We start from the raw sequence: 23,811 nt of genomic DNA on the forward strand, positions 1-23,811 counted from the left end.
GTGCTGAAGAAAAAAAACGGATAAAGACAGCACAGGTCAACACCATATAAATTAATAAGGACAACAAGCATCATTTTCTATAATCAAATCTCACTGGAATGTGTCCATTTTATGTATTTATTTTTTGATGAAAACTACTACTATAATAAAGCCTGACCAGGCCACAACTTTGGGGTTAGTTTGGCCAAACCACTTAACAGCAATTTCCACGTGATAACACTGGGTCTGAAAAAAGACTTTTTTTTTTTTTTACAATAGACTTTTGTTGTGCAAGAGACATCTGTGCATGATTTGATTTTATCTCCAATCGAGTTAGCTGAGGGCTTAAAGTTGCTGGCCCAGCCAGCAGAAGTTAGCTGTTCAGCCAGAACCTAAGATTGAAGATCAGTTTTTTTGGCTTAATGCTTCACCACTGAGCAACTTTCATAGGAATGAAAGGCTTCCAATGTAGGGAACAATGACATCAAATTTTGTATTTGTTTTTTTTTTTCTTTTTTGGAAATGTGTGTGTATCTATTCTGTGTCCTCTCAAAATCCAGAGGTTCTTGCCGGGCGCAGATGGAGCTCTCCATGACTTCTTTTTTCCCTCAGCAGCAGTTTGTGACTTGTGAGGTGGATAATTGGTTCATCACTTCCCTCAGAACTGACCATATTAGACCGATGGACTAGAGGAGCAGCTGCTGTGAGTGAATGCAAACTTTTAGACCCAGCAGAGTGAACAGTTAAGTTTCACTTTCAATACTCCTTATGTTCTGCTGCTCCATCTGTGCCCAGAGTATGCTCTTTGCTCCAGGGGTGGTGAAACGAATAACTGAACGGCACACATTTTTCAACAGCACTCCGAATGAATGGCCTGGCTCCAAAAATAGAAAATCAATTTGCGGTGGCAGATTTTTATTTTTTTGGACTGGGCTGCCATGAATAAATGATCTTTGGGAAACCGGAATAGTGGGCAGCTAGCAGAAACAAGCATGCTAGCATATCAGACTGCTAGCTTCCGCACTAGCTCGGCTGACTCCATTGGTGACTCTTCTTGCAGGTTGCAGCAGTCCATCTAGAGTCTCTCCACGGTGGCTTGTGTTAGCCATCTGACGGATTTCTGCTTCATCTTGCTGACTTTATGTATCTCTTCCACTTTTGCTTCTGTCAAACATTTTTAACTGAGTCATGTCTCTGATTTTTCCTTAGAGAAACTGCATCAGGAATGATGGGAAATCGAGGGAAATTCAGTGAGCCTTTAGCAAAGGGTTACAAAGTCTTTCTTTGACACACTAAGCGGCATAAGATCAGTGGTTCTAATCTCCAAAATCTCAACGGACAAAGTGAATGACAAATTATCTCCCTGCTGTTGTGCCCTCTAGCAAAACATGAAAACCCTTAAATCCTGCAGATCTGGTCACACCAGGCAGCTCCGAGATGTCAGTGTGTCTGTGTTAACATGGAAATGTTGCTTGAGAAGGGGCACTGTGGCCTCACTTAGCACTGCCTGGACAAAGAAGGCTTAAAAAAACTGAAGTAGTAGTTTCAACACTTTCGCATCAGTTAAATGTTTCAGTCCTCTCTTCACTCTGTACTTTAGACACTCCTTCTCGTTGTCTCTAAAGCCAGAGGACTTGTCCCTGTGTCCCCTGGAGAAGGCTATTACAAGGCTTCATCATACTTACAGTCTCCTCAGAGCCAGCAGACCACGGAAGGCCCCGGGCTCCACTGTACTTATCAAATTATTCTTCAGGTCCCTGGAGAAGAGAGACAGAGAGAGAAAGAGTCAGACGACAGTTAAGTCAGTGATTATTATCTATCTACATATCTGTCTGCCTGTGTCTCTGTCTGTCTGTGCACTGACACTAAGTGGCGGGCAGGCATTGGTTTTGACACGAAATTCACTTGAGCTCGTGCTTGCTGACCGTATAAACATTCCAAGGAAACATGATTCATTGAAATGGAGAAGAGGATGTTTACATTGTTCACACAGTAGAGCACAGTGCACGAAATAATGGCTTGCTAGTTGGAAATAAAGGGATGGACTCAAGAAAGTTTGTAGTCTTGCGTAAGGACAGCTGGAACCAATATCGAGTGTGGACCACAGCATTTTCCCTGTTAAGTTTTTAAACTATTTGTATGTTCTTATCTAATCTTATCTTATCCTATCTTATTCTAAGTGACAACTAACCCTTTAAATCCTTGGTCAACATCACTTTTCTTGTGCTGCTCTCAGACGCCTTTCAAAAGTAATTAAACCTTTGAAATCTGACCAAATTGGTTAGATTTGAAATTGTTCAGAGAAATGTATTTTTAATTATTATAAGTAAATATATAAAATTATTGTACAGAATTATTTTAATTTTTAAGTAGTGTTTTTCAGGTCATTTCCTCTTTTTTTTTGAAAACGTTCCCATGTTATTTTCATAATGTTTTGTTTGTTTTATGGGGTTTTTTTTTTGCAAATTGTGAGGTAATTTTTACTAATTTCTTGCTAATTTCTGAGTCATTTCTTCTCATTGTGCCCATTGTCTTCTTACTGTGTTTTTGAAAGCAGTTTGCCCAGGTTTCAAAGTGTTAAGTAACACTGCTATCCGTTAATTAACTTCTAATTAGCACTTAACCTTACTTCATGTATTATTCCAATTTCAAAACACTGGGCCATTTATTATTGTGTTAACTTGCACCTGTTAGCTGGACAGCACACACTATTTCCTGCATGCTTAAGACCCAGACCACATCCAGCCAAGACGTAAAAGCACACACATGTTGAGCATTCAGCCCGGCGCTCCTCATCCACCCCCACCGCTCACCCCTGAAACCTCCAACGCTACTAAAAATGGATCTCAGAAAAATCTCCTCTCTGGTTTTCTCTGCAGGCCAAAGAAAACTTCCTGAAATTGTGTCCCTGGTTTCCTCTAACTTTGCACTGTACGTCCAGTGTGATGAGAATGTGAAGAAGGGTAGCGCCTTTTTCCAAATGCGAGCAACAAAACTTCTTTTTTTTTTAAATTAACAGTCATACAGGCCAGACCAGGGCCAGCCAAAAGAAACAAAACTAGCCCAATAGGACAATCAAAGCCATAACCATAGTCCCAAAGTGAAAATAAAAGTAATGCTTAAACTCTTTATTTGACCAATGGTAGCAAAATGCTCCCTTCTAACTAATCAAGCAGAAGCTAAATAACTCACCAGGATACACTTAGTAGAGTGAATGATTAATAGGAACCATATAATAATGCCCATTTTCTATAAAGAATGTCTACAACACACAAGTGTGGTTGTGTTTCAATACCTGGTGTTTCTTTTGGTCAATGTAAAGCATTCGTTACACATACAGAAGACGAGCCATCATTAGCGGCAGAAAAATGACTCTCATCTGAGGCTAATGATGTGTATCATGTGTAAATTGGTTAAAACACACCATTAGGATTCCCCAACAGCCGTCCAACCAGGTTGTGACCACACCAAAGGTCATCTGACAAAAAACAACCTAACAAGTTATTTTTTTAATCTGGCATTTGATGCAATCTGTGTGCTTGGTTTGAGCACCTGAATACACCAGCTTTCTATTTCTGCTGACTTTTCACAAGAAGGAATTACTAATGAGACTTTCTGTAGACATCCTCCAGGAGACGTCATTCACACAGCGAGGTGTAGCACGCCTTAGGAAGAGCACTGAAGTTGCCTTCCTGACAGACTAACCTCCCGGTCCAGTCAGTTTGGCCAAGGGCTGGCTCTCATCTCCGCTGTCATCCAAAGTTGCCTTTGATCATGTACAATACGATACAAAAGAGCAGGCGGAGGGTGGAGGTCAAGAGGTCATTCGCTGTGCCTGCAGCACCTCCTTTTATCCTGAACTGTCTTGCAGCTCACCACTCTACCCTCTTTGAATGTGCTGAATGTTCAGAACCACCCTATCGAAGGTTCCACCTCGACTGATGGCCGTATGACAGGGCAGAGGCCACTGCTCAGTGGGTCTACAAACAGAAAATGTACTAAGAGTATCCAGGAATGCTGAATCCAATTCTGTAATGTACATAAAGAGCGGAGACAATCATAGGGGACACCTTTGTAAGAACTCCAATGACCTTTGTAGTAGAGCGGGTCGTCCACTAATCGGAAGGCTGACAAACGTCCTGTCGAAGATACTGAACCCCTCATCACTCCCGAAGGCTATACCATTAGTGGGTTAGTTCATTCACATGGTAAGCTCGGCCATGAGTGTATGAAAGTCCATGAATAGTTGAATTTGACACAAAGTGTAAAAGCACTTTTGAGTGGTCAGAGAACTAGAAGAGCGCAATACCAATCGCTATCTATTTACCATTTCCACCACTTGCATGTGCATTGCATTATGGCTCCACTGCGGTTTTGCTCCATGCTCCCTCATCCGACAATTCCCACCGGTTGCAATTTGAGTCCAGCACGGCGAGACTGAGGATCAGCCGGAGCAGCGAGACTGAGGAATTCCCACGGTAATTATAGAATCACGCGCATTATATCAGTACAGAAGAAGTAACAACTCCATTCACTCCATGGATTAATTATCGTGATGTTGATTCTGGTAGAAATTAGGGGTTACCATTTGCCTGAAAGACCCCCCTTCACCTAAACCAAAACTATTATTAATCAAAACTAGGTATTCGAACTGAACCATTACTGTACAGGGGTCACAGTATGATGCTGAAGACCAACAAAGGATAAACAGTATGTAGATTGTTGCAAGAACCAAAAATTACAATTGCAAGGTCTGCCCAAAAACTGTATTTATTTCATTTAAAAGGGACCACTTACAGTTTAAAAAATAAATGTTACCATTTTATGCATCATACCAGATTATAGCTTAGAGCACCACAAAGGTGGAACTAATTGAAACATTTCTAATGCACACAACATTTTCTTTCATTATTCAGTTTATTTCAGTATTTTCAGCTTCATAGCATAAGGGTTGCATTTCAGTTTTGGAGCCTATTGTGGCCTTTTGGGAATGTGTTTTGTCAGTGTTCATAGAATAAAAAATGTCCCTTATTTTATAATGAAAATAGTTTGCCAAAGTCACCAGTGGTCTTTGACATTTGCACTACTGTCTGTTGAAAATGAATGAACAGAAATATGCTTTTGGGTCCTTGGAATTTAAACATGTATGTCTGAGTCCCCTCCAGATGCTATTATATGTCACTATCATAATATTCTCTAGAAAATAATAGTGAGTTACTGGCTTCCTGCATGAGGTCATTTTTTAAAAGCATATAAAACAAAGTTTGGCATCAAAGGCAACATAACAACCTTTTACAGCCATCAGACATGAGCCAACAAATATCTGCAAATAAATGTTATAAATTATGGCTGTGTTATAAACTGCTGAGGTTCCAGACGGGTGGGGTGGGCAACATAATACAACAGAATGGGTGCCAAAAAGATTCAACAATCAGAGGAAACTATTTGAAAGTCCATTGAGCACCCCTTTCTGCATCTTTGTCTGTGATTAATGGTGTTGTATGCAGGGTTTCTACAGCTGAAGGTTAGTTAGATTTAAGCATTTCAATAGACGTTTTAATACCACTTGGAATTGAAATTAAGACCGATTTTTACAATGACAAAAAAATTAAGGAAAACACATGAACTGACATACATTACTACTATTTTCCCAAATGTTTATTTTAACGTAAGAGCATGACCGTTTTGGTCAATTAAAAAAAAGTAAATCGATCTACTTAAAATGTAAAAAAGGTTCTTCTATGCTGATCTGCATGACGTTAATGCAAGAGGCATCCAGTAAATTATTTGCAATATAGATATTAGCAGTTATTTTGAACACAACGTCAGAACAATGTCTTAGCATTTTTGAGACTTTCATAAGATAGATTTAAGACATTTTAACAGTCATTTAAAGCCTTATAAGAATTTTTAAGGATCTGCTGGAACCCTTACATGATCCATAATGTCCTCAGTTAAGTTCCACATGTCTGGTACTACAAAAAGGATGAAACAAACTGAAAAAATGTACACTGTCCCTTTTTGAGGACCCTAGGCAGAATTTGATAACATTTCCTGCCCTATTCTTAACACGTTAACTACTTAACTTGCCCTTGGTACAATACCAAATTTGCATTTAGGAAAGAGCAGCACTGATGAGTTCATGAGGTCTCTCTCCCCTTTTCCCTGTCTTTTCACTTTGTATTACCCACACAAACAAGGACACTACCATTGGTTCCCAACTGGTCTGGCCTCGAGGATGCATATTTCATTTAATCAAACTCAACACATAAGCTACCTTAACAACCATTCAGATCTGTTTCCATTTGTCCTGTTAAGGATCACAAGGAGCTGGAGCCAATCCCAGAGCACATCCAGTGAGGGTGCATCTATACAGTACCAGTCCAACACACAGTTGATCACCTGCGGAGCTTTTAATTTACCTAGGTTGCTTGTCTTTCGACTGTGGGAGGTATACTGTGAACTCAACAAATAAAATTAAGGTTAACCCTGAACCTCCTTGCTGTGTTAGCCACTAAACTGTCTAATTTAGGCTCATGCAGGATTCTGAAAGTGCAGAGTAACCTGTGAAGGGGCCTGGCAACAATAAAAGGTCAATAAAGCAATCGAAAGACAACAGAGAAAAGTAGCTGCCAAGGTAGGTTTAAGTCATGCCAGCATTTCCTTGCATACACGACACTAGGTTGTTTTTGTGTAAGTAAAAGTTTGAAATATTGTATGTCATACTTGTGCTGAGCAGTTCTGTAGAGCAAGCTAGCTTCTATTCTGTCATCGCTACTTGCAGGAGTAGAGCAATAACATGCTAAACAAGGACAACGTATCTAAAACTGCCCAAATCAATAGGGTACTTTTACTTTAAAACTGTACAATTAGTGTACAGCAGACATGAGTACCTCAAAATATATATCTTTCTTTACAAAGTGGATCCATAGTATGGCATGGCAATATGGAGACAAACAAATATCACAATATTTTTGACCAAATACCTCAATATTTATATTGCAATAGTTCTAGGACTGACTACTGGGGGGTTTGCTGGATAAGCAAACAATCTTTTGCATGTGTTTGTTCCTTGCGGATGATTCTGTGTCCGCTTTTTAAATTCTGAGAATTTTTGTGCGTTCATGAATGAAGCGCAGGGCGGATCTCTTCGAATTTTACTTTTTCCTCACTAGCAGTTTGTTGAGTTTCAGTAACTGGATGAAAAATTGAGGAACAAACTGTTTGGTGATCACACTCAAGACTTCCTGTTGATCAGTTTTCTGGTCAGATCAATCAGAGCTGATCTAATCTGATCAGGTCAATGGATTAGAGGAGCAGCTGCTGCAGAGGTGAGTAAAAGCAAATTTTCTTTATCCCAAATCTAATATTCCAAATCTAAGAAAATGTCTAGCCTCATATCACAATATCGATAGTGTACTGATTTGTAACCCAACTGTGGTCCTCCCACAATAGATATATCCAATATTTCATTTTAAAGCCAACATCTGCTGATACCAATGATGTGCCAATACTGTTGTGCATACATACTGATTTGCATTTACATACAACTTCACCTTTCCAACAAGACCCCAACAAGTTATAGAGGGGTCTAATGCAAAAGCACACTATGACACATGTTCTGCAGTTGATGTTCACGTGCTCACAAGCATACCCATAAATACTCCTATAAAATCCAGCACTTCTATAAAGGTCACAAAAAAGCAAAATGACTGGTACCATTACGACTTGCATAATAAATTCAGCATAATCTACATTTCCACGACATTATTTCCATCCGTGCAACAACACTCACCACTCCATTAGTCTGAGTTTGGCTTATTTTTAGCAGAAATACTGTATTCTCAATCTGATTATTCAGTTGCACTTTAAAATGCAGCTGTTAATGACAGTCCACATTTCCAATATACCACAATACAGACGTTCCAGGGAAAAGACGAGAATTTGCCATATGAGGCTTTAAATATAAAACAGACATAGAAAGCACAGCATTTGCAGTAAGAGCAGAAAGCAACAGAATATTAACAGTAAAGTGCAGCAAATCAGAAAACAGAGAGTCTTCTGAATGCAGTATATTAAATATACTTTTGGAACAGGGGAAATAAAATCTAAGTAGTGCCTCTGATAATAGTCTGTGTCAAACAAAGACCTGTTTCTCTATTTAGCCGAGGTAAACAAAAGCCCTGGCCACTATTTGAGAATTTACGGTACACATGCACACACACACACGTACAAACAAATGATAACTACCTTTGGGGAGACTTGCCCCACATATCCACTGTAGATACAGCTGGAGCAGCTCAAATGAGATGAATGTTTAAACAATAACCATTTTCTACTCCCCCGGCCCTGCCTGTTTGAAGAGCAGGAGCAGCCCTCAGTATAAACTCCAACGTTTGTGGTTAATGTTTGAAAAGCTACTGAAGTGCTTCCCAATTAATTTAAACTGCACTGTATATCTTAGCCTGCTCAATTTCTCCCGAGCCATGTGACCCTGAGGACATCAGCCTGCTCACTATGTGACACTAATGGGCAGATTCCTCCCTGAATCTAGATGATTACCACATCACACAGTCACACTGAAGCAGAGGTGTGCGCACACAAATGTGTTGGGTGTGGGTAAAAAATGCACGCAGTAACACTGACCAGACCACACACAATACTGCAGGCAAAGCCTCCAGACACGGTGCTGCTCTCTCTTTGTGAGCAAACAGTATTTAATCATGCAGAGTCTCATTAAATAGATCTCAATGTTGATGTCATTATCAAAATCAGATTCGCAAAAGGTCACATTCTACATGAAGTACGTAAGCAAATAAAACTGCAGCTTGCCGCGGCCACTCGGGCACTCTTCCAAATGGAAAGTGATGCTGCGTGATGTACTCCATTGTACGCGCACTTAATGAAATGAGACGATGACATACAGTACGTTCATTAGTATAACTCGTATCATATTTCTCAGTGGCATGTTGGGGTCTACAGCTGGATGTGTGTATGTACTGTGAAGCCAACTTGTTTCCTGTAAACAACAAGAATCTCACATTATGTAAAGGGCTCAGGTCAGAGCACACACACATACACTACATCCAGTTTATAACATATTTCAGACTGGAGAGTTGAGAGTAGAGTCAAAACAATTTGGTCATTTGGTCGGCTGACAGAATTCTGAAGCAATTTAGATAATAAATTGTTTTGGTTTTTTCATCCAGCAAAACATTTGCTGGTTCCAGCTCCTTCAAATATTACCATTTGCCTGTTTTAAAAATTGTTGTATATTGAATATTTTGGGGTTTTTGCACTGTTGGTTGGACAAAACAAGACATTTGAAGACATCACCTTGAGTTCTCAGCACACAGGTGCTGTGACTCTAGAGAGGGCAAGGTCAGACTGCCCACTACTTTCCTCCACACTGAAAAATCTCAAGTTTTCAAAGACGTTTGATGAAATTTTCAGCCCAGCTGTAACAGGAAAGGTTCGCACTGTACGTTTCTGCAAACCATGGATAAATTACATTTGTATGTTTCATACCAATGTTTTTTAAAGCGATATCGTATATGGGCTGACTTTTTCTGGGGAGGGGATGATGTATGCTGTGTCACATCTGCGAGACTGCCAAGCTGCTGACCACGGTTCAAAACCAACAAACAACACCAGTTGTTTTTTGGCAACCCTTTACAGTGACTAGTCAGCGGTTTTTGTGGCACTGAACCGGGGTGTTTTTTGGCGACACATTACACCATTTCCCAGCAGAATTTGAGCCACTAAACCTGTGTGGTTTTTAAAAACACATGGCCACTTTCCCCTGCAAACTCATACACCAAACCTGTGTGTTTTTCACCAACACATTGTAGAGTTTTTTTTTTTTTTTAGCAGCAGTTAACCTACCAAACCAAGGTGTTGTTAAATCACCTGACCTTTCTTTCCCAGCAGCTTTTGTGCTACCAAAAATTGGGTATTTTAAGCCAAAACATGATTTTTTCCCCCCTACCACAGTCAAAGCCATTTTTATGTTCCTAACCTAATCATGCTCTCTCCACGGTGCTGTTGAGAAACGTTACGTTTTTAACATTTCACAGAACAATATACTTATGTAATGTATCTGAGGTTTGTAGGAAATACAAAACAACCTTTTTTTCTGGTGATTTGTCATTTTGTGCAGACATTCATGATTACCAGAGGATGAATCATACTGACTTGGTCGATAGTCTGACTTTTCCTTAAGAGACAGCAGCGGACTTATAAGTCCTTTTTTTGTTTTTTTTCAGTGAAATATGTACATGAATTTATCTTTAGTACTGCCATGAGGTTGACATCTGTCTTTTTGAGTCAAATGTCTCAGCAGTTATTGGATGGATTACCATGATATGTAACCATGTCCTCACTAGGCTGAACTGTAATAACTTTGGTGATCCCTTAACTTTTCATCAGACTTTAAGTCTTAATTTGTGCGATTCTTTTGTTCAAAAGAAAATACCTTACTTAATACCTAACCAAACTACTGACGTTCCGATCATTCGCAGCTTTACTTTGTGTTTCGTACTGGTTAGCAAATGTTAGCATGCTAACAAGCTAAACTACGATGGTGAATGTGATCAGCATTATACCTGCTAAACATCAAAATGTTAACACTGTAATTGTAAGCATGTTAGCATGCAGATGTTAGCGTTTAGCCCTAACTGAATCGCGGTAGACTGTGCTATGAATTAAATAACTGATCAACAAATAATTCCAAGAGTCACAGATTATTAATTACAAGTACATACCTTTGATTCTCCACAAAGTGGGGATACTGAGACAGAGGCAGATACGGTATATAGCAACAACATATTTCAGTTTCACAATAATGGAGTTAAAAATCATGCAGCATATCCTTTACTTCACCTCTCTCATCTCTAACTGACTCTAACATTAACAAGCCTAAGTGTAACATATATATTGGCACCGACTGTGATGCTAATGTGGAATCTGTTTATTAAAACCATTTATTCATGTGTTAAATATTCATGGGTCAGTTTGCAAGATGCTTTGAGGACGGGCCTGGCTGCACAGTCCGAATTACAGCAAACACTCACCGAGACAGAAAACCACCTACAGGATTGTAAATTAATATGTGCTGAAAGCTCACTGGAAAAGGTGGACACTCGGACAGTTCAGTCCAATTAAACAGGCTGAATGTGTACGCATTGTGACAGGCCTGTGGCTGCCGCTGCCAGAGCATCAAATGGCTTCAGACTTGTACTCTATCTGTGTTTGCATTATAGAAACATTACATACACTAAAGGGCTGGAGGCCTGTGGCCTGCATTAATTATTCAACCTTCTTGGCAAGACATACAGCACAATCAAATAGCCTATTTGAAACTGTCAACACAAATCAAGTAAAGCAAGTAGTATTTTGCATACATTTTTACAGTATATGTAAAGTCAGACAGGGTTTAAAAAAAAAAGTCTGTGACACTTAAACGTCTCAACAGTCTGAACCCAGTTGGGGCGATGATTAACATTTCTCAAACACCGCTGGAGTGCAATTTATTCCTCGCGGGTGGATGAGCAGTGCTTATGGGATATTTGCAGTGATTTTCTCCGAGATTACAGAAAGGAGTGAAAACAAGCTCGTCACTTTTGTGCGGGCGCCTTCGTTTCAGCCAACTCACAAAATTAAATGAGTCACATGGAGCCAACGGAGGCAATTTTACAGCAGATGGAGTCAAAAAACGCTCCAAGAAACCTTGAACTGTGAAGATGATGCAGTCGTGGTTAACAGCTCAGCAACTGTGTCCTATTTTGGAACTACTGTTCTCATCAGTGTGAGATATTTCTATCAGAACAAAGCAAAAGTTCAAGGAGAGTGTGAAGCAAATTCTTCCAGGAGATGCCTTTGATGCATGGCCCTTTTGCTCTCTTGCTATTTTTTTTTTTTTTTTTTTAAGTAGCATAACAAAACAAAACATGGAATAACTCCTGAGATGGAAATAAATATTGTAAATCTCTCTATGAAGTTATCAGGCTTCCAGCATCCAACTGCTCCTTGTGTAAATTCCCAGAAAAGTCTTCTCTCTGTCTCTCCAAACATGGTCAGTAATGGTGCTCACATGTTTTGCCTCAACTGTGACCCAGCGATGCTAAAACAACAATAAAACCATTCATATTTCAAGACTATGCTTAGATCCATTAAATGCTTCATCTTACTTCATGTCCTCTCAGGTAAACAGATAAAAAAAAATAAAAACAGGCACCATTAGGGAACAATGAGCAAGCACACATCCATAAGTAAGTATAAAAAAATAATTCAATGTTAATACCCATATTTTATAATTAGGAAACTCAATTAAGTACAAATTATTTCTTACTTACATATCAGGGCATGATTTCTGATTGACAAAGCAACACACGATTTAAAATCTAAGATTGAGTGATCCTCTTCCTTAATCAAGTGTTATTGATCCAAACAGGTCAATAATGCTCTTTTTTTTCCGTTGGCCCTGTTAATAACCTCCGACCTCTGACCTGGTGATAACCTCTGGGTCAACACGATTTTCTCTGATCATGTGATCATTGAATTTGTCCCGCCTGCACTCTTCTCTCACAATCTGTCACACATTCTGATGCTCAATGAGCCAGAGGGACGCGTCCGCACACCATGCCCTCATCAATCACCTCCCAAGGAGACGCATTCATGAGGGAGACTGAATAAACGCCACCTCCGCGAAGGGGACAACAGGAAACTTTTTAAAGGACGCCTCCTCTGACATCTACTTTTCAGAGTGAGCAATTGCAAACGCCACTTTGAATCCTGATAGTGTCTCTGCCCCGTGTCGAGGTCCACTCTGTCTCTTCAGCCAGCCTCTGAACTCCTCAGGCTGGATAAGTAATGTTTGGTCACACAGAGCCCGCTGCTCTCAATGAAAAAACATTTAGACGGTCTGCCGAGGATGAAGCGGCTGTCACATCCACCACCACAACAATAAAAATAACCACAGCTGTAAAAAACACAATGTGTTTGTAAGCCAAAAGGATCAGAGGGAATACTTGACAATCTGAAAACACAGTTTTGGTTATATGAATATATTATTCTGAGCTATAGTTGTCTATGTTGTTGTCTAACAAATGGATTGACATCAGCATTTAACCTCTGAAGCCTGAGAAATTGCTTTGATTTCTTTCAAAAAAATATGAGAAAAACCATAACAAGCACCTTGGCAAAAAGTGCCTTGCAAACTATTCCTACAATTTTCTTCATTAAATATTTAAAATTATGTTACAGAAAAACAAGTACATTTTTTTAGCACTCTCTTGAGGTAATTTCTTTATTTTATGTTTTTTCTTCCTTTTTTCTTATTTTCAGATAATATTCTTATAACTCTTATTTCTTTTTATTTATTATTTTATTTGTTTTATTTATTTAATTTATCTTTTTTTCAGCCCTCACGTTTTTGTGATAAATTGAGCAAATTTGCTTACATATCAAAGGGTTAAAAGTATAGTGAGATTGTGCAACAGTCAGAAAACGTGTTTTTTTTTAACTTGTGTGATTTTTTTTTTTTTTGATCATTCTGTTTCATCTCTAAATATGGACATTTCACTGCGTGGCAGCAGATGTTTTAGTCGTGCCACAAATAAATGAATGTGTGGGAAACCCTGCATATGTTCCAAGCTTTCCGAATAAAAAAAAAATAATTCTACATTTTCTAGATTCAATGCATTTCCAGTCCAAAATATCTACAGAAACATCATCACACCAGCGTCAAATCTGATGCAGTGTGATCAGTATGAAAAATATGCCAGCCTCATCCGTTTCTCACAGATTCTTCACACACTGAGCGCCTCTGCGGTGGGAACCCATGATGAAGCGGCAAAAGCTAGATTCAGTGTCCTGACCAGAGAACAGTGATGGGCTTTGTTCCCGCTTTGCTCCCATGGGACCCAGTTTGGCCGATGGTAATGGGCTTGTGTCCATATGGGGGGATCCAGGCCATCATCCAACATACAGGGACCCTCCATTAAGAGGACACTTCCTCGGCTATAGAGGCAAATCACATTAAGAGCATCGCCCTGAGGGAGATTAATAAAGTTGCTGATGTGCTTTTGACTTGAATGCCATGATGATGATGATGATGATGATGATGATGATGATAAGTATATGGATGAAGCAACTAGTGAGGACTGATTAGATGCTAAAAGATGATGCAACTTTACCAGGTTTACACCCTCTGACCTTTGATTTAAGGCTTAAATAAGCAGAAAATTAGCATTTTCCGTCTTACCCTTAGAGATACCTAACAATGCAAGATCTCCACCCCCAGTTTCCTGCACAATTATTTGTACCAGTTTGCCATGATTAAAACATCTGCCACCACAAATAGATTTTCTTTTTTTACCAACTGGACTGTTAAGTCAATGTTAAAATAAATATACCTAATAATAAAATAAAATAAATAATATACTTTTCACTGCACCATACTCTCGGAACGTAACATGTACTCTGTGCACAGATGGAGCAGCAGAACATCAGGTTCATTGAAAGCGAAAATTTACGGTTCAATGCGTCTGCTCCTTTCATCAACGTGATCAGCTCTGACTGGATCGACAGATTAATTATCCACCCAGCAACTTAAAAAACTGCTGCTGAAGGAAAAAGAACTGACCAAGAGCTCTGCCTGTACTGTGATTACAGACCTGAAAAAAACTTCAAATTTAGAGAGGGGACACACACACTTTAAAAAAACAAAATAAAACTTATAATTAAGTTTCTTTCACCTCCTTCGTATTTGAGGAAGAAGCATGTCTCAAGATCACGAAAAAATTCAACCAAATATATCTGCATAACAAGATACCACCAGAAGTAAATACAAAAATAAGTTTTGGAATTTGGGCAAAGTAGCCCTTTAATCAGGAGAACCTGGTTTTATTTGCATTTTATACAAAGAAAAAGTTTCTTTCTGGGATTACCATGTTTCCATTCCTGCCCTACAAGGTCCACAGCTGCAGCACGAGTGCTTCAAACGCACACCCATGCGTTATTAAGCTTGTCAATCAGCTGCCAGTTCACCGCAACCCTCACATCCAGTCCGGCAGCCAGCCGGCCAGGCAGGCAGGCAGTCGGCCGGGCCAGACGAGAGAACAGCTGGCCGCCACTTTCAACTCACCGAGGCTACCTGGCTTGGCATCGACTGCTAGCGACGGACACATCTCTGCCAAATGCTGCATGTGGCGGGACGGATGGACAGGCTGTACCCAGAGAGCGAGGTGAGGGAAGGGATAGGCCCCGCAAAACGCTGCTCCAAGAGGTCAGCTTAGACAAACCTTTGGCTGAGCATCCTTTAAAGCCTCACAATCAGCTCCATCACTCCAGAGCTAGAGTGGATGACGGCGGAGCGGTTTAATGGCGCTAATAAGGCCCGGGGAGACAGGTGACATCATCCTGTAGGTCGAGCGGTGACACAGCCACCCAAAAAGAAGTGGAAGCGGGGCAGAATTACTCCACTGACATTACAATCCGAATTTAACTGTCAGGGAGACGTGGGGCCGATGAATAATATTCAAAGCAGTCGCCTGCGTGCGTGTGTGTGTGTGTGTGAGCTTAATATGCACGATTATAAGCGCATACATCTGAGGATGATTGACTGAAAGGGGAGAGTTATTAAGCCTTCCTCTCTGTGTGATTTCGGCCCCTCTGTGATTTCCTCATCATCAGCCCATGTCAGTGTCACCATCAGGTGGAGGAGCAGTGATCACTGGTGCTGGACGGAGGTGAAGGCAATCAATAGTTGACTTCAGGGGGGTGCAGACGTGAAAAGACAGCCATCACTGAGCTCATCATCAGGCTGCACGCACACACCCCTCCGGGACATTGTATATGATGTGGACTCATCAACATGGACTCGGCGCTGTCAGTCCATCTGTCGGAGCGCGCTGCATTAGGCCCTTATATGATGCTATATATTATCCCTTTCAAGAAATTTACTGCGGCAATTGAGGTTAAACGCGAGGGCTGAAAGGTGAAAACCAAGAATTCTGCAGGGTAAGCCCCTAAACAAGGATCTCCTCATTCCCACCGTGCCCCTTCTTTGCCTTTTCCCTGCTACAGAGCAGTGGTGGAATCTGAGTACATATACTCATATATGATTTTGAAGTACCTGTACTTTAATTTAGTATTTTACTTTTTATGCTGCTTTATACTTTTATCCGGACTACATCTAAGGGAGAAATTTGGTACTTTTTATCTCACCGCAGTAATCTGACAGCTTTAATTACTTTACAAAGTGAGATTTTTGCATTAAAAACATAAAGAGTTTATAAAATATGACTTTATGTTATAAATTCAATTACCAAACTGTTTATACAAATACAGCTGCAAAATTAGATTGATTAATCAATTAGCAGATAGACAGAAAATATATTTTCTTATTTTTTAATTTGTTTTTTTAATTTTTTTTATTTTAGTGTTATGAGTAACACTAGTATTTTGAGTTTCCCAGGTTTTGGGTGTTTTTTTTTTCAAAAATGTTTGAGGAGCTTTTTTGGGGGTGTTTTTTTCTATTTTTTTTAAAGATTTTTGTGGGGTTTCTGAGTGTTTTTCTATTTCCCTTATAATTTAGAATTTTTGGATTTGTACTTTAGTTTTTCTATACTGCATACTTAAAAAAAGGTGCATGGTACATGTTCCTGAATATATTTTATTTAAGTACCATTGTCAAAGCAGGACTTTTACTGCAACAGGATTTTCAAAGTGTGGTATTAGCACTTTTACTTAAGTAAAACATCGGAATACTTCTACCACTGCTACAGAGCAATACAGCTGATGTGACAACAATTATTAGGACACTAGGGAGGACAAAGCAGCAAAGAGAGCCTGATTTAAGTACTCACAGTTTTTCCAGGACAGCCAAGCCATAGAAGGAGCCATTCCTCAGCAGGGAGATCTTGTTGTTACTCAGGTTTCTGTTTAGGGGCAAAAATTAAAAAAAAAGATATGAGGGAAAGAAGATGAGGTGAGAATGCAGAACAAGTAAAGCACATATAAAAAGAGCTGCGGGAGAAATTATAAAATCACTGATAAATTGTTTATCCTCTGACTGTCAATATGCCAGCAAAAGGCAAGGATTTACGTCTGATGAGATTGCGGATACAAATTACTCATCCTGACCACGTCTGTCTTGTTTATGGACGTTGGTGGTTAAGATGGGTAATGATCCTACACCCAAGCTCCACTCCTCCATGTCAAAATATCCGCCTGATAGAAAAGCCCTACAGAAACACCGCTTCAGCATAATTCAACCATCCATTGCTCACATTACAACAGCAAACGAATCGATGAAACGCACCGCAGGGATCTTTAAGTGATGAATTAATATTCAGAGGCGATGCAGCGCCTCCATTGTGATTATTTCAGTGACAGTCGTCGCTGTTTCCTTTTTTTTTTTTTTGTTCTTTTTTTTTTAAATGAATTATGTCTGAACACAAAAACTATATGTTCTTTGAATTATGCATTTGTCCAGCACGAAAAAGAGAACTTGGACAGGACTTCGTGCTGAGTGTTACTGCAAGGCACAAACACACAAAACTGTGTCACATTATTCAACACACTGGGCCTCAAGACTTGAGTTTTCCCTCAAATACACCAGAGTGCAAACACAGACACACAGACACACACACATGCACCGATGCAGACTATACTTGTGAGGTGTCTCTCTGTTTTTTTCCCCCCCGAGTCTCCCCTTAATCATGAGTACTCTAATTTTAACCTTCAACCTTTGAAACCTGAATCGACAGTTTTCAGACGCCTTTCACAAGAATTGAAACCTTTGAAACTTGAGCAAATTGGTTTGATTTCTCTCAAAAACATGCAGAAAAAAGGGAATCAGCACCATGACACGAAATGTCTCTGTAATATGGCTGTGAAATATTATCACGATATTCTAGGTTTTTTTTGCGAAAACAATATTCTTCACAATATGACAGAAAATACTGAGAATATTTAAATATTAATTTTGCAACATGAGTGTGTTACAGATGTAAATGTCAACATAAATGTAGATCACCTTCAAATAATCAGTAAAAATGAGCAAAAATGATCTCTCAGTTCTTTAGTTTGTAAACAACAACAGAAATTCAGAGTGAGATCCAGATTCTGTATAAATATTATCGCAACAAAATAAAATTGATCAAAAAATACACATCCAAATAATCTCCAAATATAAATTGTCTTCAATCTATAAATGGTATATATATACATGACGGAGCTGTTTTTTCCACCTGGACCTGTATGTGCTGCTATTTTCCCACCAATATTCTGCCATTATCACGATATGAATTAATCTCATCAAATTAGAAATCATGCCAATATTATCGTAGACAAAATGATAAGGCATACCCCGATCCTCAAATTGCATATATTTGTATTTTATTCTAGAATTTTTCAGGTCTTTTGTTTTACTTTTACTTTTTTTGTCTTTGTTTTCTAATTACAGGTAATTTTCTTGTAACTTGTTACCAATTTCTTGCTTTTTTAAAAGTCATTTTTGTTTAAGTTTCTCATTGCCTTTTTTTCTATGCTTTTATAAGAAAAAAGGCAATTTGCTGAGAATTCAAAGGGTTAACCCACAAAACCCAAGTCTTGTAGAAACGAGAATGACATATTGTTAACTAAACAGGAAGTCTAACAACACTAAAACACACAGTCTACAGTGCGTACAGTACAGTCCGCAGATTTGATCCCACAGTGACTTGTTAGACCACATCAGGCCTGTGTTACCTGCTGCTGGAGTGTCCGGTCTACTCGTCCACCCAGTTAATAACTTCCACTGTTTGTCCAAACACTGCGATGCCAAAAGACTTAACAGGTAGAGCCGTGCACCACATGAGGATAAAGACATGTGTTTGGTTACTGGCAAAGGCAGCTAGCTGTGTGTAAATCCTTACCAACGATTCAAAATATTTTCCGTAAGGCAAATAATGAACGAGATGAAATTCAATAAAACAGAAACAATGATTTTTTTTTTTTTAACTGCATTCATAAACTACCCAAAGTTTAAAGGTCATGAAATAGAATTTCTCGATCAGCTTCTCACTTCTCACAACATTTTCTACCAGTGTTACCACATGTTTCTCTTGAGAGCTTTCAGTCTGTGCTGTTTTGTCTGAGTTCTTCTCGCTGGTTTGAGGTGCAGCGCTCAGTGAGAAATAGGTGACGTCATGTACATCTGTGCACCAATCAGTCGGAATTCAACAATCCCATACTGACACCGGATAGATGAATCAGGTATTGGTCGATCTATTTAACTCATCTCAAAGTTTACTTCTTCTACTACACGCATGCATATTAGACTGTTTAAAATAATTTACGTATCTATGACAATACACAGACAAATTTAACAAATAAGTGGTAAACACAGCAACAAAAGCAAGCTGTGGAGACCAAAACAGAGATAAAACAAGAGTGCGTTCGGGCATGCGTTAATGGTGAAGCTATCAAACATTAAGTGACTTAAAATGACTTCTGTGCCAGTCTTTGCGCACATTCACTGTCACAACTTACTGTGATTGTTATGTCTCAGTTGAAATGAGGACTCAAATGCAGGACTCCAAAACAGACAGGCGAGAAAACTTAAAATAAAACCAAAAATGAATCTGAAAACAAACGGGGTTGTCAGAATGAAAGCAAAGATGAACTCAGGAAGGTAGTGACGCAGGCTGAGAAAACAACTAATCACCCAAAAGAAAGGCTGAAGGGTGGGCACGGGCACAAGGAGAGAAACATGGGGATTGGCTGTCAACAAGTGTGTAGCAGGCAACAGCGGGTGGAGCATACAAGACTAAAACAGAGCAGGTGTGCAGGGAAGACTCTGGGAACAGAGAAGGACTAACGAGACTGACAGAAGACAGGCGTGACATAAAACAGGTGAGAAACACACAAAAGCAGGAAGTGACACAAGAAACGACACTTGAGGATCTTGACTTCAACGTAAAACAGAATAAACTACAACAAACAAAACCTATGATCATGACAGTGACAATTAGTGTGTTCTGAATCACAGTTTTTCTTTTTACCTTTAGCAGGTACCGCGGCTGCCCTTACACAGTATGTACTGTTGCATGAAGTACGCACACAGATATGCTACTTCTTCATAGCACCGCCCCCTGAACTTTGACACTCTCGCTCATACATCTGTTACCATGACGATAAAGCCAAATGCCATTTACCAAGCTTGTCAGAGACTGAGGTCAACCTGCAGAGCTCTGCTGTTGCTACTTTGCAATGTATGTCTGAAGTTATATCTGCATACATTGTAAATTCTAACAATTTATATTCAGTGAAATTAACCAACATCTGCATTTCTATATCAGTCTTTTCCCTTTTTTCTTTTTGTCACTGGTTATCTTTATGATTTCTTTGATCACTTAAACAATTTATATTCTTATCATTGCTATTCAACTGGTCATTAGTCACTTTCATGCGCTGTCATCTATCGTCACAGCATTAGATAACAAGTTCTTATGTGTTTGTAGCTCAGATGATGTGACATATCTTCCACTGCGCAGAGGATTGTGGGTTAGAATAGCTACAAAAGCATGCTGGTTTACAAAGGCTACTGCAAAATCGGACAGGATGTGGAAGAACATCATGGTGTTTTTGGCATACTGCATTTGAAAAATGATGTATTGGGACATACTAAATCTTTTTCTGACATACTATATAGTATGATAGTACAGGTATTCAAGCTGAACTGCGCCTCACCTGGAAAGAGGACTAAAGCAGGAGGTTGTGACAAAAAATCAGGTCGGACAGTTTTTTGAGTTTTCCAGCAGCCTTCGGTCTTTACATCCTGCACGATTTGATTCCAATTCATTAACATCTTATCAGATCCATATATCAGTTTGTTCACAGTCTCCTGTTGTAATTATGACACAGTAACCTTTGACAAAGCGATCTGTAATTTCTGCTCATTTCACACACCCCACAAAAACACAGAGTTTCATACAAAGCTGTAAGCTACATTCCAACAGGACTGGCGGCTAATGATTTATATTGCGCTTATTCTACTGCCCAGATTCACATCATTTTAAATACACCTTGGACGGCGTTTCTAGATTTCATATCTGCTGAAATATTGATTGCTCCAGCCAGCTCTTAAATCATCCGCTGCAGGGCTGCTCTGTCTCCGTGACGCTGTGGATTTGTGCATGCCCATGTGATCTGCTGGCAACACAGAGCGCTTCTTTGCATGTGTGATGTCGCGTATCTCCTGTCAGCATATGACCACCCACACCCCCCCACACACACAGACACACACACACACACAGACACACACACACACACTTGCGCAAGGTCAGATCCTTTCGTCACCATCCCCCACCACTTTCCTATCTTCTTTTAACAAGGTTCTGGGAGTGATCGCTCAGGTTTAGATAGAGAGGGGTAATTGGGATGTGTCACCGCTCTCTGTGACGACTGAGCGCTCGTTATGGCTGCAGAGAACGTACACTCAATTTTAACCCTAGGATTAAGGAGTGGGATCCCACAATGCATTGTGCTGAACGGGCAAATTGCTGGCCAAACTGCTAGGGGAGCAGAGCGGAAGTGTGTACTCTGAAAACATCACGCTGAAGACTCACACTGCACAAACACACATGCGAGCTAGTTATAGACTGAGAATGAGAAACATTTGGTCAATTTGGTCACAGGAATGTATGAAAATTGTGCATTTTTTCCTCACAAAACCAGACAAGAAAGACAGATTTTGCACATTTCTAGTAAGTATATTTTGTTACTTTAACAAGCTTGCATATTCTTTTGGGGGGAAAGTACCCATCTCTCCCCCAGAGTGATAACAGTTGTTTTGGCACAAGATGCAGGGCTGAAACTAGGAAGTCCCCTCTCAGCGAAAGGCCAGGATGGACACAAACTTGTGTCAGCAAATTCATGTCAACATCCAAGGTTGTATTTACATTTGGTTCTGCCCCAAAAGTGAACTTCTGAGAATATCAATTTCCTCAGAATTAGACACATATACAAAAGCACTAGTGTCCAAAAGTCAGATCGTAAAAGATAGTGCTGAGCATGTCAGGACAAAATCAGCAGAGCCAGATCAATACACATAGGAGATAGGCTACATGTAATTGTAGCAGTTAGATGAGATAACTGACTGATCCCTACACGCAGCCTCCCTTAGTTACTGTTGCTACGCCTGTCAGGCTTCCTGTTTTAGCAAGAGGCACATGTGCAGTTTACAGCGTTAACACAGGCAGAAATATCACTCAAAATTTATAGTTTTTGTTTTTTAATTGGTTTAGATATAAACTCAGGCAAGCTTTTCATTTCAACCAATTTTATCGGTTGAAATGACGGATGTTGCCAGAATATTTGCTTTAGCTAAAAATGCTACGACTCCGTTGGCTGAAAACTCTTCAACTGACTTTTTAATGTTTTCCACTGATTTGTTTCAGTATGAGGAATCTATAAAGGTCTACAAATAAGCACACGATAGATATCTACTGGATATAATGCTAAAAGACAGAGAATAAAGCTAAATGTAACAGGCAATATGTTAACATCTAGACGACATAAAGTAGCCTAAGGAGCAGCATTGGTCATGTAGGCCTATGGCGTGATTAGGCCTAGTACCTATAATTTATAGTTAGCTGATATCACGCCCCGTGTCTTTGTAAATAATATTAGGTTATCGTCATCTTGACACAAAGCTCTCTGACAGAAGGAAATTGCAGCAGATATGAGCCAGTATGGAGTCAACTGGACATGGCGAGAAACTACTTGGAAGACTTAAGTCTGGTTCAATTTCACAGTATTTCACACACAGATTTATTGAAAAATAACCAAAAGCCTCATTATAGTATTTTAATGTCATTTTTTTCAACTACATTTAAAAAGTGACTAATAAATCTACCTTTTACCTTATAAGAGGTAGGCTAATTAGCAAGATAAAGGATGTATAAAGAGAACTGCAGAATTCGGGTAGGGGCATTGTTCACTCGAATGAATATTGCACAGTGTTGCATGTAGCCAAAAGAAGTTCAACATCCTGAGTACAAAATTACCAAGATCTTCCAAATCATTGGGCCCACAGGGCAGGCACGCTGCAGACTTTTGCAAGACAAGCGGCTAGACTAGAGAAACGGTGGAATATATGGAAATACAGTACTCATAGTACCAGACAGCCTTGCAGAAACGTCACAGCTACAGCGCTGCATTTTGGTGAGGTTGACATCATGTGCTGCTCACACATGCAGTGTATTCCAGGTGTAACAGTTTAGCCCTCTGCTGATTTTAATGGGTTGCAGCTTTTCTAGACTTTTGAAACGCTATTTGATAATGAACAAGTCACTTTGAAAAGGTCTGAAATTTTAACACAAATGTCCACTGATTTACAAATGTCTCTTTTACAATGTCAGTCAACAAGGAAAAGTCATCTTGGGCCCAATTGCTTCATGTGACAAAAAAAAAAGTTGTAATTCCACTGTATGTCCACTACGAAAATTTGCTTCAAAGCACAGCACACTTCCTTGGGGGCCTCAGACAGAGGTGCTAATGTTTGAGAAATCCAAAGCTTCATAGGCCTGTTGTGGCTCGTCACAGTTTCTATTGGACAATGGCTCTTCGGGGACTGGAGATTGGCAAACAAGAGTCAGACATGTGAGAGCTTGTAAATTTCAGTGAGCCAAAATACCTCTTTTTCCACAAATCAGTCGGAACAGTTCTACCTAAGCTGTGTGGGAATGAACCGCAAGATTTACAGGCAGCCATTTAGGGAGGCAAAAAGTGAGTAAGCAACAATTCATATGGATTTTTATTGTTGTTGATCCACACATCAATATC

At 39.6% G+C, this 23,811-nt stretch overlaps 1 protein-coding gene across 2 annotated transcripts in view; it reads right to left on the minus strand.

Moving 5' to 3' along the window:
• The window catches only part of LOC121954402 (adhesion G protein-coupled receptor A3), a 216,533-nt gene that overhangs the window by 180,049 nt on the left and 12,673 nt on the right, over positions 1-23,811 (minus strand). For both annotated transcript variants that reach the window (XM_042501885.1, XM_042501884.1), the window contains exons 2-3: positions 16,848-16,919; positions 1,665-1,736 (exon numbers count right to left, since the gene is read on the minus strand). In XM_042501885.1, the coding sequence (XP_042357819.1) occupies positions 1,665-1,736; positions 16,848-16,919 (144 nt within the window). The remainder of the gene's footprint in view (positions 1-1,664; positions 1,737-16,847; positions 16,920-23,811) is intronic.

Source organism: Plectropomus leopardus, chromosome 15 (genome assembly GCF_008729295.1).
Source record: "Plectropomus leopardus isolate mb chromosome 15, YSFRI_Pleo_2.0, whole genome shotgun sequence".
NCBI lineage: Eukaryota > Metazoa > Chordata > Actinopteri > Perciformes > Serranidae > Plectropomus > Plectropomus leopardus.